This window comes from Aptenodytes forsteri, unplaced genomic scaffold, assembly GCF_000699145.1.
Source record: "Aptenodytes forsteri isolate BGI_AS27 unplaced genomic scaffold, ASM69914v1 Scaffold56, whole genome shotgun sequence".
NCBI lineage: Eukaryota > Metazoa > Chordata > Aves > Sphenisciformes > Spheniscidae > Aptenodytes > Aptenodytes forsteri.
The window spans coordinates 1510002-1526483 of record NW_008796213.1 but is presented as its reverse complement, the minus strand read 5'-3'; the positions used below and the strand labels follow the sequence as shown (position 1 = coordinate 1526483).

At 39.2% G+C, this 16482-nt stretch overlaps 1 protein-coding gene across 1 annotated transcript in view; it reads right to left on the bottom strand.

Moving 5' to 3' along the window:
• Positions 1 to 16482, bottom strand: part of BICD1 (BICD cargo adaptor 1) — an 86904-nt gene that overhangs the window by 8564 nt on the left and 61858 nt on the right. Inside the window, exons 6-7 of the mRNA XM_009288400.1 lie at positions 14122 to 14439; positions 12975 to 13165 (exon numbers count right to left, since the gene is read on the bottom strand). Of these exons, the coding sequence (XP_009286675.1) occupies positions 12975 to 13165; positions 14122 to 14439 (509 nt within the window). The remainder of the gene's footprint in view (positions 1 to 12974; positions 13166 to 14121; positions 14440 to 16482) is intronic.

Below are 16482 nucleotides of genomic sequence, written 5' to 3'. Positions count from 1 at the left end.
ACTGCAGATGGGAAATTATTGTAAAAAAAAAAAAAAAAAAAAATTTTTTTCCCTAAAAAAAAAAGTTTCAGAAGTCCAAAGCACAGTCATCCCTGACAGCTTATAGAAGGTAGTCAGTAAGAAAAGGAATACAGAACAGAATGCTGTGTGATGAAAAGGTGCAGACAGGTTTCATAAATACAGAAGAAATTGTTCCTACAGGCTTTTCCAGAACAACGCAAATGCCCAACTTATGATCCTATTCTACCCTCTCAAACATCCTGCAAATATTTTATGATGACTCTTCATCTGCTAGATTTGGCAGAACACATGAATAGAGAGCCAGATTCTGCAAGCATTATGCAACCTGGATAATAACTATTCGATGTGAGCAAACTCCCTCGACTTCACATGAAACAACAGTTCTACCTGGCGTCAGCAATGCTCACACAATGTGGCTCACACTCACATCAGTACAATATCTTGTGATCCACATGACTTAAAATGGCTGAGTCGTCCTCCTACATCCTCCAGGAGTGAAGTTTTTGAGGATTAGGCTAGGAAAGAGCTAAGCAGAATGCATATGGCTTACATATATGTATTTCAAATTCAAAGGAGCTCTTATCTACTTATGTCCAAGTAGCTGTGCCACAGCTAACTTTATTCTTTATATATTTAATCCTTTTAAATATTTTGGAGAGTTTATAACCCTATTCTCTAATACCATGACAGTCAAACACAATGTAACAAGAAGTCATTTTAAAGGTGAAAATTAGAAGCCAGCATTCAGTCCTTCCCTGCTACTAAAGAACTCAGGCCTGTATCAAATAAATGTTTGTTTCTTTCTGAAATACTCTGTTGAAGGTTAAAAGTTTCAAAGATACCTTTACTGATTCTGTGGTCAATGTCACATACCATAAAGACAAGGAAAGACAGACATGCTCTCTTTTACTAAGAAATAAAAACAAATAAAAAGATTTAAAAAATTACGTTGGAAGAGGCCTGTTCCCAGTATTTTTCAATTTTCAAATCTCAGGGAGTGTCAGTTGAGCTACATAGTGAAAGGTTGCTATTTGAGTAGAAGACACTTGGGAAACAGACACAGATTATACTTTCTGGTGCGTCTTCAGAGAATACCACCAACAAAATGATTAATAAAGTTATTAAATACAGACTATCTTATTTCTCCATCATCTCCAGTTGCTGTGAGGAAATAAACTACTGGGGGCAGGGGGTGGGCTGGCTGATCTCTTAAGAGCCCTTTTACAGTTCTATGAATGTATAACAAACAAATGAAGTTCAGTGACCATTTCAACCACAAAAGGCAAAGATGAGCTATTGTACATGTCAGTTTTCACTGAATTCAGCAGGACTTGAGTCTGTACAGAGTCCTGTGGCAGTATCAGACAACGTACACCACTGCATTTGTTGGAGCTTTGAGGCTTGACTTGTGCTATACGTTAGGCCTGTTCCGATTTTCCAGTTCTTAACATTTTAGCCATTTGCTGGCAACGGTGGTGTAAAGGGCTCAGAGATTTCCTCTCTCACAGATTAGCCAGTGCTGATTTGCCTTTAGAATCTAATGCCCAGTCCTAATCAGGCTAATCAGCTCCTGATGTAAGAGCATGAAAAATGCCAAGCTCAAAGAAGCTACATCTGCTCATATGAGGACTGAATGCGCGGCTATAAATTATGTGCCGAGAGCAAATCTCGCAAAAAAGTATTTTCCTGTACTTCCCTTTGGTTCGGCCACAAAAACAATGCATTTCCCCCATGTCACAAGGTGTGCTCTGCCCTCCAGTCTGTGAACTGGGTGACTCCAATCAACACAGGCCTGCTTAACCGGGTTATTAGTGTCCGAGAGATGGGCATGCCTTCTGTTGACATCAGCAATGTCCTCAGTGAAAATCCTACGTGCAAGCATTTTCAGTCCCACCTGCTCAGGACCCAGCATACTGCAATGGAACATTTCAGCACATTTTGACACTCAGTAAATTACTAATCTCTACATAGTGCTGTCAAAGACCGAGACCAGTAAGAATCCCAAGATAAGCATTGGGGATGCTGTGAATCAGTAACTGACATATAACATGCTTTTAACTGTGTCTAGTTCAGTTAATCAATGGAGAGCTTTTTGCTATTTAATCTGAAAGGGTAAAATTAAGAGTCAAACAACAAACCAATCAAGCTTTTTTTTTTTTTTTTTTTTTTTTTTTTTTACGGTTTAAAGCTACATATTCTATACTGATAAACCTTTTCAGATGCAGATAATGACATCTGATGCTTAAGGAAATTTACTGATCACTACAGGGATCAGATTTTTTTTTTTTTTTTTTTTCAAACACAGGTACTGTTACATATTTGGTATTTCTGATATGAAAAACATTGGGAAAAATCTGTTCTTGATAAAAGAAAAGCTCTCAAGAAATGCTTGTGACTAAATGTGAGATTGAGGCTTTTTCAGTCTTTCCAGACAAGCTCTCCTTAGCATCTCATTGACCACTCCAGGCCAACAGAAAGTCCTTCTTTCATAGCTAAAAGTTTTCGAGCAATCTCACTTTGTGTCATGCTACCCAATGTCAATTGAACTTGCTCCATAAAGTTTGAGGAATTTGATAACACGTCTATGAAGATGTTATTGACAATTTACTTGAAAAGAGAAGCTGTCTCCATTTATATGGTAATGAATTGTTTTCTTCCCCGAGATGTCAATTTAATGGGAAAGAATGAATGGTTAATAGCATGAGTCAAAAGTATTGGGCAAAGAACAAATCAGTAGTCTTCTAGTTGTGCAGAGGCAGAAACACATTGCATCACACAGCAAGTCCTACAAAGACAATAAATCAGTCCTCTCTACTCAAAGGTGGGGAACAAGGAAAATTTCCAAATCCAAAAGACAAATGTGAGATGTCAAGAAGAACGGGGTAGAGGGTACTAAAACACTCACCCACCTGCTGAGTTGAGATTTGTAGAGATGCTTTCAAACTGTAATCTGACAAGATGAGAAAAGTCCCAAAACTGCTTCTGTCCAGGGGTGATGGGGACATAAGTTTATACTATTATTTGACTAGCTGGTTTCACTTATAATTTATCTCTGTTTTTCTAATGGATGCCAAGAAAACTTTGACCTTCCTCAAGGCCAAGAGGAACTTTAAGTGGTAATGGTTATCGCAAAGAACAGCTGGTGAGAGGACAGCTGTGGCTTACCTTAGGAAAAAAGCATGAACAATGGTACAGGTCAAAGATTAGAAGAGTCTCTCCCTTCTCCTGCTTCCGGGGTCAGTTTGGGTCTGGGAATAACACAGTTACCTCTGCCCTATGCACAGCCCCAGCTGGTCAGTCTGCCAGCTGCAAACTGGGTGCAGCTCTGTGTTTCTGTGGGCTGTCCCTAGAAGGAGAGGACTATGGTGGAGCAATCACGTGGAGCCTGGCTGGCCTTATTAAGCCCAGCTCTCTCAGAGCAGGATTGACTTGGGTTGTCCTGGCTTGGGAGCAAAAGGAGCAGTGCCAAGGGACTCAGCTACGGTACAGAGCCATTGTACAGCTGCATGAGAGCCAGCCCTGTTCTGGCACAGCTAGCACACAGTCAGCCTAATAAACTTCACCAGGTGCAAGTTAGCTCCTGCACAGACATTTCCAGTACCCAGATTCTCTAGGGTTTCCCACTAAGTTTTACCTCTGGTCCTATGAAACCGAATAGTGGATTGTTGATTGGAGATAGACAAATTTATCAACCAAGTATCAGTTTTGGCTTACTTCATGGGAAAGCTGATCTACTATGAAATTTTTATGTCAAGTCTTGCAAATACCCAGGTAACTCGTATCTTAAGCTTGCTATTCAGAGAAACTTGGTATCTTAGATTATTGTTGGTTGGAGATGTTTCAACAACAATGAAATCTTCCACTACTTGCTTCTTAGTCTTCTCAAAAATTATTTGAAGAATAAAGCTTAAGAGACTTGAGCACGTGCTGAACTCCCATTCACACACAGAGCTGATCGCATTAGCAATATCTACATACTGCACTAAGATGCAATAGGCCAGCAGTAGGATGCATCTAAAATCCTCATCTCCTGTCATCTCCATACGTCCACTCTTTTTCTTGCAAAGGCGGCCCAGGAATGTCCCACTGTTTCTACACTCTCAAGCTTTTGACACAGGCCGCCTTCTGCTCCTCCTCCTCTCAGATCTTTAACTTCAGGACAAGGTCAGACAGAGTAAACATAACAGAGAGACTTCTGCTAAACACTTCTCCGGAGGTGATTGAGCTTATTGGAACAGGTAGGGTATTTAATTGCTATTTTCTTATAGCATTTCTCTAAATGCTATCTGTCTTGGAGATTTCCACAAACCAACTCATGGAGCATCACTAAACTTCACACAGTACCTGAGAGACATGGTTTAGTAGGTCACTGATTCAGTGGTTTTCCAGAACACGTCAGGTTTCTTGGTTGTGTTCTAGTGAGTTCTTTCATCTATATAACAGCTACACTATACGGAGTGTTTTTTCCCCTTATTTCCTTATTTTTCATAACTTGATTTCTACTTTCTTTTTAGACCCGAGTTACCCCCAACCTAGAAAGCTGTTCCCCCATCAGTCCATGTGCTTCAGAGGCACTGTAAGCTCAAAGTATAGTGATAAAGCTATATCCCAGTCTTGCCCTTTGCTGTAGCTCATATTAAGAATAATTTTTAAAAAAGAAATAATACCTAGTCATTAACAAAAATCAGTGAAATGCATTTCTTTCCAATTACAGACTAAGAACATTAAGAAGTTTCTTGTCAGCTCTGTAGGCTTTTTTACACTTTCTACATCATGATGTGTTTATGTTATTTCTCAAATGGTTTCTGTGAATGCTTTAAATAATTCCTCATTAAATCTGAGAAGCTAAATAATGGGTTAGTAAAATAGCAGAAATGGTAGAAGCTGAAAATATATATTCAGTTCCTTTCTTTTATATACAGTTCATAAAAAGCACATTTTGAAAGGTCTGATGATTCATGAAATACTTACTTACTAAAAGACACACACATTTTAAACATTTCAAAAGAGGAAAAGAAAGGTCTTAAAAATACAGAAATCGTCACGCTTCTGTCTTGTTGGTTACCCATCTTTCATGGAAACCTAAGTATCTAGGATACATTTTAGATGGCCACAAATATGGCCAAACCAAAAATACTTGCACTGTTTTATGGGTAAAGAAGGGCCTGATCCAAAACTTGAAGTCAGTGGGAACGGTAACTTCAGTAGGCTTTGGAAGAAACAACATAAGATACAACTATAAGCTTTCATAGCCCTAAAAAATGCAGACAGGGAGATACTTACAATTAGGGATACTAGTCTTGATTAAAGAATTGCTGGTGAGCTTACTCCATACATCACAACATCCCAAGGAACTGCTCTAACAGAGAGCTAAAATACCAGCGTGTCTAATTTAAACAGAGACTCACTTCAGCTTTGCCTATTTTATGAGATGAAAAGCACAATATTGAATATTCCTGTACATTTGATGGTAAAAATCAGTAAGTCATGAAACCACATTAAACCTTGTCATAAAAGAAGATAAAGACGGATGGCTGTTGTTACCAACACTGTCAAGATATTTCCACAGCTGTTTTAGTTAATTGATAAGACTGGATTCCAAAGCCCAAAATTTTCACAGAAAGCAATGAATATCTGGTAACATGCCTTAAAGATACGATGTGTCACCTGCATACCTGTTTAGTTAGAAACAACCAGAAGTCTAATAAGATTTTACTGGAGAACTTCAACAAATGATGCTAATATTAACCATTCCATCCAGCAATGACATCATAACTTAGATACAGAGAGAAAAATGTCAATAACCTTTTAATGAAAATATACAACAGTAAGGCATGGATTTCACTGCAATCTTCTTTTTTTTTTAATGTTTTAAACAAACAGATTAGGGCTTCTATTAAAAACAGGTTTTATTTCAGAAATGCTTTCTTTATATAGTGAAAAATACAAATAGAAATTAAATGAAACTTGTAGAACTGCAGTGAATTCATGCCATAATAGCTAAATTATATTGAAGTAGCTAAATTATATTGATCAGCATGAAATGTATGGTTTTGGTCTCATCAGCGATAACTGGAAAGCTAAATGCAAGAGAGGAAAAGCATAGAGCGAAAAGGTCCTATTCACAGTGGCACCAAGAGGTAAAAGTACATTTAGCCAGCTGACTTTTCATCAGTTACAGCCAACTAGTGTCCTTGGCAAAGACACTGTTCTTCAAATTCAAAATGGCCTCCACAAGGAGAAGGTACCGTGCTTGAAATGGCATAAATATGTAATGCTCATTAAGCTTAGTTAAATGAGCATATCAGATGCAGGACATGGCCCCAAGAGCAGGACTATATATACACATATCTGTATATATGCACTAATACCACTTATTAAACAATGAACACATATATACACAAATACGACATGTTTACAAAACCCACAGAAAAACAGAACAATGCAGAACAAAAAGTGAACACAGATAATAAGTTAATAACGACTGAATTATCCTTTTTGTGAAGAGCATCATGTTCAGGTAAAAAAACCTACACTTGATTTTAAAAAACCCTGGTAAAAACACATAAAATCCATTTTTCACAGAGAGCAAAGACAGATTAGACCAATACCGCATGAGTCTTGCAATAGCCAGTAGCCTGCCTGATTACACAAGCTCAGAAACATCTTGCAGGTACAGGATTACCATCAACACAAGTACGTTCTCGGTAGATAAAAATACAACATATTCATAGCCGAGGACTCAGAAGAATGATCCACGGATCTCTAATTAGGCAAAGGGAAATTTGCACTTGGACTGTAAATTTGCATTGTCAGAATAAAGTTGTGGGTTTTTTTAAAAAATAATGGTTCTGAAGGACTTTCATGCTCCAGCTGCTTTGCATTGCCTGGATGAAGCAAATCAAAGTTACCTGACAACAATCAAAGCAGACTAGCTTGACTAGTTAAATATTATATGGCTGCATATCTTATTTAGTAGTAGTGGCTCACTTAACCACCTACCCTGCTTTTCAAGAATAAACTGTTTCACTTAACATACAGATAAATCCATAATGGTCATGAACTAGAATTCAGAATAAAATTCTTTAACACAAAATCAGTGCAGAAAGAGGTATCTAGATCCTAGGCATGTTGATTTTCCTTTTCATTAATCTATAAAATTCCTTCACAAAGGAGAAGTAAGAAACATTTAAAACTGTTCACTGGGTCATCTGAGCAATCATAAAGATCTACAGGGCACCCACCTAGCAAAATTCAGGTCTGAGCTGATAGTGTTCCTCAAAGGACTTCTTCCACAATAATTTTTAAAAGAAGCTGTGCTTTCCTCCGTGTTCAGATTTCTAACAGTCCTGCTGTTTCAAAATTGAGAAGTGCATAAAAAAGCAAAGTTGACATACTGAAGTAACGTCTATAGTAGCAAGGTTTAGAAATCTGTCAGGAGCTTTCTGACATTGGTACTTAAGCTCAAAAGCAAAGCTGGAACTATTTTTGGCAAAACATTCCTAAACAAACAAAAAATGTGCACAGCTAAAGACCTTGAACTTAAACCCTTTTCACCACACAATGAAAGAAGACACAAACCCGCTATCAAAAATTTATTCCCCCTACCTTTCCAATGCTGTAAGACGCGCAGGCTCATCTCTGCAGAAAGCCTCCACTGTGGACAGTAGTGCCAGCCTGAGCCTCCCTCGGTCATTTTCCCAACCCCTTCATCCAAAAGGGAAGAGTAAAGACAGCTTCATTTCCTACCAAGGGCTTCTACCCATAATACTCCTTTTGAAGATGCTTTCCCATGTCTTCACACTGCCTAAACAACGCGAAGAAGCAAAAAGCAGGAGCCAAAGCCAAGAATCTTGCCCCACATGATAAATTCCACTTTAACAATATTTTTAAGAAAAATATATAAGAAGGAACATGAGCTTCTGATTACACAGAGAATAACCTTTTACAGAATATTTCTGAAAATTATATCCTAAACAAGGAACTTTGAAAAAAGCTCAAAATCTAGAAAGAAAAAAAATAAAATAGCAGTAGAGCATATTCCTCATCCCCTGTGCCAGGAGAGGTTACTCAACACCTCACACAGCCTATCAAAAGCCCCTAACTCCCTGTAACACTAATGACCACCCTACTCAGCAGACCTTCTCCTCCTTGTTGTGTTAAATTGTGTTTGTGCTACATCAGATCACTGCATTCCCAGGTTTCTAACCTATTCTTCACAGGTGAAACCACTTCCAGTGTAAAAGGCAATTAACAAAGACAAGTCTTAAGCAATTCCCTTGGAGTTCCAGCTTAAAGACTTAATTGGAAGACTTCTTAGGACCTCCGTATTTGGGTGATTGATGTTTTTAGTTATTGTTTTCCTTGTTAGCTTTAAGAAACAGTTTCTACCTACAGATGCTGTAAGTTAGCTCTTGGAGACACTATTAGGAACTCTCTATAGGAATTTCCCTCAGGATAGAATTTCTGTAAGCTAATTTAAATTTTATGGTAAGAATGCAAACCAACAAACAAAAGCTAGTTATTTGTATCATATTGTTATTCATATTTGATTTGTCTGTAAGCACAGAGCTACAGCAGAAATTAATCTTGGATGACTTTTATATTAACAGTATATACTATATACTCCTAATTATATATGATAGCTGGTGAGCTTAGTGCTTGAGCAGCTGCTGTACTATTATATGGCATTCCTTGGGCTGTCTTTATCTTCCACATTAGTCTCTTCTTGTGAGAATCAAATGCCATTCTGTAAATCAGCCTTGAAAGACACCTGAAAAGCAAGCAAACTTTCAGGTTTAATGTACTTTCAGAAATGAAGAAGTCCACAAAATTACCTAATTTTGCGGTGGTTTTCATTTTTACAAGTTTTAGAAGCACCATTTTATGAAATGGTCTTGTAACAATGAAGAACAATAAAATCTAAACCCTACAGAACAAAAACTTGGGACTGGAGTAACCTAGCATAGTTCTGTTGAAACCCATGGGGCTAGCCTGGGTTGTATCAACTAAACATTTGACCTCAGCTGGGCTTTGAATTTGAGGGAAATGTGTCACATTTTAAAATAGAAAAAGGAAAGTAGCCTTAATCAAATAAAATAGAATCAAGTACAGAATTCTCTAGAAGGGAAAGGATTGTTTATTATGATCTTATGATCTGATTTCCTAGGAAACATGAAATACTTTACTATTCAAAGTGTTTTCCTGTGTGGGATTTTAAATACTGAAATCTGCCCTGTGGTACCTACAAGCATAAACAATAGGGAAAAGCAGCATCTACCACAGTTTGTTTGGGGGGCACTTCAACACAGGAGAGACTCTCAGGTGGATCATAGTTGACCCTTTAACCACCCCTGTTTAAGGGAGAACGCTGCAGCCATTAGTTACTCTCCATCTCATAAGCCTGCTGGGAAAACTTTTTCTTCAGGTGCATCATCCACACAAGGATCTTAACTGATTTAATTTTAAGCTAAAACTACAGAACTTTATATTCAGCTTTTAGAATTTCCATGCTAAAATAACCGACAGAGAAAAGAGTGCTATCAGGGCACCTACAGCAGACTTTTTATGTCTTGTTCTTTCCTTGAAGAAGTCAAGGGAGACATATTTGATACTTGGGACTGGGGGATATTAAGAGGCATCTAGTGACTTTGTTTTCAGGCTCTGTGTATGAAAATTTGGAAGGAGCTTGAATGCAACTGCAAAGGAAAGGTTAATTTTAATAGTGTGTTACACACTGTCAAATCCAGCCTTAGGCTTTCTGTATGCCCTGACTTCTTCACCTAGTTATGAAAAGAGCCACGTGCAAAAGCGGGCTGGAACTGTGTTGAGTACCTACCGGCTGGTTCTGTCTATCAGAAGAATAAAGACTTTAAAGTGTAAAAATAATAGAAAATAACAGAAGAAAAGAAGAAACACACAGCCAAGCTAAATGCATGCTACTACCTAGGGGAAGTGAAACATGATACTTCGGAAATGGACTGAGGGGTATTTTTAGCCACAGCAGTTAGAAGCTCTTACTTCAATTAGAAAGCCCAGGTAAATTTATACTGCCACAGCTTGATGTCAGTCAGATGGAAACCTAGTAAGAAATGACAGTCTCTTTTTTGAGAGTTCTTTAATTCAGCTGGTCTTCACTAGTGAGCCTTCATGCCAGGGTCTTCCTCTGAAAAAGTCAGCCAAAGCAGTCCCAGCTTTCCCTCTACCAGGTAGCCAGCAGCAGTCAAAGCTGAGGCCAGAGCATGGTGAAGGCAGCCTCTTCTGCCAAGCACCAAGTCCAGAAGAAGGTGCAAGGGAAAGACAGGCACAGCTTGCCTACTGCATGGGGAGCATGGGGCAGGGTAGGCTGCTTAGTTTCTCCCTCTACCAACTTCAGTTATTTTGGCTCCTTGTTTCCATCAAATGCATTCCCAGCTACAGCCACCCAGTCCCCACAACACTGGGAGCTAATGAATATCATCATATGGGTGAAATATTTAAGTGAAGGAAATAATTCACAAATCTAAAAGAAAAAAAACCTTGAAACCTGACTGCATTTAATTTAGGCTTCACCACTCCTCCACTCCTGAGGACATAGCCTCAAGCCAAGCTATACTTTGCTCCATAGTGTTTGAGCTTGGATGCTGCTCTTTTGCAACCTCTCTGATGAAGAAGCAGGTGTGGGTTGCTACATTTCTTGCTGGCTTGCTTGACTGCACAAATCATCTGAGAAAAGAAACTCTTTCTGATACAAGGCTTTTAAACATTCCCTGTAAAAGCAGCAGAATAACAACCTTCACTGTTCCTCACTTTCAGGAAACACATAATTAGACAGAGGGCAAAAAAAACCTACTTGGTGCATCATTCCTTCGATCTGTTAACAACAGTAAGAAATCCTCCAGAAACTGGTAAGAACAATGCTGAAAAATTCCCTACCTAATCCTCAACCTGATTCTAACATGGGCCCTGCTAATACTGGAATCTGAGTGCTCAGAAAGATCTCTGTTTTGAACCTGGCAGTCTCACAGGCTGAGACTAAGGCTACGTGATGGCATAAAATTCTGATAAATGCATTCAGAAAGCTGCGACTATTGTAGATTCATAAGGACGACTGTAACATAAATCAGTAATACTGTCTCAAGACCCTTATACTCTGAATATGTAGACATGTACCTAAAGCACCAGGTAAGACTCCAGACAAACATTATTTTCTGGACAATTCGACTTTTCAGACTGCTTCATCCTTTGGCCTCTGTTACTGGAAAAAGACACTGTGTCAAAGTTTCTCAATCTGTGGTCCGTGCATCTGTGATGCTCCATGAGATATCAGATGCCAGTCCATTAAAATAGTGGAAAAAAAAAAAATAATGCCTGAAGACAGTCAGGATCCAGAGTCCCAAATTCAAAGAGCATGTATTTTACCATTTTATTAACAATTTTCAAATACAGTAAATTGTGTTTACCTGTCTGCTGAGCACAGTTCTTTTTTAAATTGTTACTTCTTCCAACCGCTAAACTGCATTTACAATATACGGTCAGGGTTCTTCACACAAAGGTCATCCAGTCCTTGGATTAAAGTCTGGTTTGCCTTGGCCGGGCACTCTTGTAAATTGTACATGGGAAGTACAATTACAATTAGAAGAGTCTTGTAAATTGTATGTCGGAAGATTGCCATTTTGGGGCTTAGATCCTCGCATTTCCAAACTGGGGAGTTTGGCTATACAGAAAATGCAAAATCCAGTTCTTTAAAGAGATGTAAGTATCCCTCAGAAAGAAAATCATCCTTATTCTGTTGTAGGATGAAGAGGAAAGAATACAAGAGACACTGCCAGTGTTTAGGAAACAGATTCCTGTCTATGGGGTAGAAAAGGAGTACCTGGTCTTCTGTTGCCAACAGAACACAAAGGAATTGCTGAAAGATCAGTACCATTTATTTCATACATTTTAAAGTCTTTGCTTCTTTCCCTCTCCCCGCCTTTTTCTCCCCAGGAGCCAGCTCTTTGATTTATTTACTGCAACACTCCTTAGGAAAATGTCTTGTTTAGACTCTCTGCAGTTTTACACTTGTCCTCTGAGTGGGTGTTACTTGCATGGCACTACTCAAAGGCGGCTGTGATATTGCTGGCACTGAGTGAGAGATATAACATATTACAGGGTATTGCTCAGCTTTCCAGAATAAACATTTGCTTGAGCAGAAACCACTTTATGGGTTTTAGCTTTTATATTTTCTACTTAAGCTTTTTGTGTATAACAAATTTCAAAAAAAAGAATGAAAAAATTTACCACCAGACAAAAGTGTGCACATTTAAAGGCTAAAAGTTCTGCTCAGGCACAGAAGAAAAGTAATTATTAGCCTGTCTGTCAGGAGAAGAAATATGTCACAACCTTTGAAATGGCATTCCAGTTTGCATTTCCTTTCTACACCTTGTTCGAAGCAGATACTACATTTTGGCAGGAAATGAAGAGCAAAAGCTTCCTGCAAAGATAAACTTCATGACTCAATTTATATAAACCAAACCTTCTCTGAGTTTAACATTACCCTTTACAACAACCTGATTGAATGCTCCAGGGTGAGCAGAAGACGGATGCTGCGTAGGCTTGTGCACACTGCCCGTCACTCCCTTGCTGGTCCTCACACACCTGACTCCTCTGTCCCGCTGGGTTTGTGTCTTCCATGGGGACTACCAACACAACCACCAGGCTAAGCACCACCCAGGCACAGGGGTGCAGCCTCTGTGGATGCCAGCGGAACTGCGCCCACCTATACCACAGCAGGACTTTACCCACTGCATGTGCAACCAGTTTGGGCCGCTGCCGGCAGAATGTCATCTCCTGCCACAGGTGACACAGGAGGAGACATTTTGCTTTTCAGGCCTCAAGAAGGTGCCCAAATTAGATTGCATCTGCAGTCCTGGGAGGGTCCTCTGCTCTGCTAACCACTCAGCACCACATGCACCCAAGGAAAAAATGTTTACCTGGTGTGGCCACGGTTAACCTTTTTTCCTTGCTGAGACGGTGCCCATGGATGAATTCACTCATGGAAGGGGGGCCCCTCAGAAGATATGATTCTGTGGAGGCGGGATGAGGGGGGGCTCTTAATAATTTCTGGAGGTAGGTCCCTGAAGTCCTGGGATGGCTCTGATCACAAAGGGAAGGTGAGAATAGTCTTGCAGGAGATCCAAGAAAAATACATATGGAAACAAAAGAGTTTTACTTTAATTACCTTTCAAAGCCTCATGAATGACAACATCATGTTAATTTGCTTAACAGGTAAAAACCAACTAGTGTTGCCACCCCACATCATTTCCACAGCAGGGCACCTTGCCTGCATTGGAAATCTTGGTTCATGTTAGGGGAGGAGGAGAGGAGGTTGAGTTACATCTCAGCATCCTGGAGTCGACAGGTACAAGGCTCCCTGAATGTTCTCTTGGTTTTGCATTGTGACTAGAGCATACAAGAAAAGGGAATGATTATGTAGGACTTCTCTAACAGAGAGTCCCCTTTTCATCTTCAGAACCATGGAGATCCCCACACCTACAGAGCTTTGGCAGGGCAGTCACAAGACAAGATGAGAACTCACTGCTTGAACAGTGAAATATTTGCATTAGGGTATGAATGGCAGCCATCCCCCTTCAAAAGGTTACTTGCTCCCATGCAGAAAAATTGATCTGAGTGAACACATCCATATTCTTTTCACACTGATGAAGAACAAGCGAGCACCAGAGCTTAACAGAGAGATGCACTTTCTTTTGTGTTAAGCGCTGAAATGCTTATAGAGCACAATCCTTTTTTTATTTCAGATGCTCGTTACGGAAAACCTTAAGGAAAACTTGTTAAAGAAAATACATTCACACTAATATTAAAGACATACAAGATGCACTGAGACACTGACAGAATATAGTTCAAAACACTGCATTAAGGGGGAGGAGAAAACATAGTGAGTAGGTGGATCAGAACCACATGTCGCCAGGCTTTGAATTTCATATTCATATTCTCCCCACCTCCTTCTCCCCAGTCAAAGTACGAAAAAAAAAAAAAGAATTATAATGTTTACAATTCAGTGAACGACTTTAATGAAAGTCTGGCCACTGCACTGTACTGTAAAGATCACTGCATGCATACCTTTTCCTCTGAGTGCCACTGCTGACCAGTAAGTTTGGTTGCTGTGGGCCCTGACTATGCAGGAGGAAAGTGTCTATGCTTGGCACGGTGGCTGATGCCTCCTCACTTACTTTAGGGCTGCCGATCTTGCTCTTTCCAAGCTTGCCTTTGCTGCGTCGGGACTGCTCATGGTCGAACTCTAAATCCTCCAGTCGCTGAGTAAGGGCAAGTTTTTGCTGGATAGCCATGCGCAACAGAGAGTTTAGGGTCTTCTTCTCATCCTCCGCAGCTGCTAGCTGCCTCTGCATCTCATCCAGCTGCGTGACGTACTCATCACATCTGGGAAAACAAACAAGGCAGAAATCTTGGAACGAGTCCAAGAACCAACCCTACAGGTGATCGCATTCCTGGGCTGCAATTACAGGGACAGATTCACATCCAAGCTCTCGCTGAACCTAACCCTGGAAGCAGACAGCCTGAATTCTTCCATTCCCACTTTGAAAAAATTTGGACTTGGATCTGAATGCCAACACTTCTCATTCAGCAGGAGAACCTGTATCTAGAATATCAGAGTAGTCTATGACAACGTGAGATGTTTCTAATGCAGAAAACAAGCAATTGGAAAGAAGGTTTGAGACTATCTCCAGGTTAGACCACAAATAACAATTCTGGGGGCTGGTTCAGCTAGTAACTCACCGGAGATAAGAATGTCTACTAACTAGATAATACTATTTTTCATAGACAGTAATATCTACTTAAGCAAAATATTACAAAAAATTATGAAAAAAAGACTGCAAGTACTTTGAACACTTGACACATCAGATTTTGTGAAATGAGAAGCCCTCAGTTGTTTGCCATTGTTAACTGATTAAAGAGGTACTATTCAGGAAACCCCACATCTGGAAGTTATTTCACATTTACTGTTAAATCTCTTGGCAGTGTGCTCAGGTATCCATTGCTATGGTCACCTGCTCCTTTTTAACCCTCAGTCTCTTTTATCTGCATGAAAAACTGTACCTTTTTCATTTGCTTTAGATCTCTGAGACAGATTTGGAAATAAAACCACTTTCTCATGATTTTGTTAGCATTTAAGACTGAATTTAATTTAGTTCCGCTTTAAACAATGATTCCTAAAGTTAACAGGAAGAGCAAGGCATTTCAGGATGGTCTTAGTCACTTTTTGAAGTGAAATAGCTTCAGTTTGTTAACGATAGACCATCTAATCAGTAAGAACCAAGAGTGATAAATGTATACCAGCAGTGAAATGATTCACAGATAGCAGTACTGTCTAACCACCAGACATTTGTGGCAACATCCAAGAACTTTTCACATTAAATGATGCAGCTCTCATCAAATCTCCTCCCCACGGGATCTGTATAAATCTAAATAGCTTTGCTGTGTAATTACAACTGTGTAATGGATGAGGATTTAACTTTATCAGTACCACTCACAGAAAACAAGCATAGAAAATAATTTTAGTTTTCCTTCTCAAAATACGTGATGCAATAAACTTTTGAATTATTGCAACTGAGGGATGAAACTAATTTCTCTGAAACTTTAATCTTCTCCTTGGGGAACAGAAATAAAGTATACTCAAAAATTCGTAATTATTCTTCACACACAAACACATATATATATATTGCACTATCCTTTTGAATAATTCAGGCACTGGAAGCAAAATTGCTAAGTCAGCCATAGTTTCATCTCCGTTTTCAGTATTATCTTTCTTCTACAGGACCTTAATAAACATGAGTGTCTCTATTCAAGCCTTGAGGAAGAGAGATATTTCTGAAACGTTGGTTGGCTTAAAGCCAACTTGCACACCTATTTCTGCTCCAAGCTATGAGATGTCTATTGATGCTTTAGCCAGTTTCTTTGACAGAGACATTAGAATGAAATCAGCATTCTGGAGATTAAATTCAATTTATTTGAAATAGGAATTACTATAATGTCTGTGTTATCAGAGTTTTAAAGACTCATTCTTGTAACCAGATGGATCCTGTATCCATCTCTTATTCTTTCCTGCTTTCCTCTTTGTCTAGGAGACATCTTTTTTTTCCCCAAATATGTTTTCTGTTGAAAAATTTAAAAAGTAACACCTGCAGCAACACCTGTAGCACAGTGCCACTAGAGGAACGAACTGCCTTGGTATAGTATGCCAATAAGCCAATTTTGGTTTTGGAAAAAGATTGGTTTTCTTCAGGCCTTAGGATGTGTTCTTGGTATTTAGGCACCTGCTTTGTAAAACAGCGTAACTGAGCAATTAAGAAACATAAGCTCCATGAAGGTGGATATTACTAAAGCAGACTTAGACAAACCTGCTTTTTGTTACCTGCTGTGAACTATAACAAGCTGGCCCTAGAAACCTGGATATACTAGATG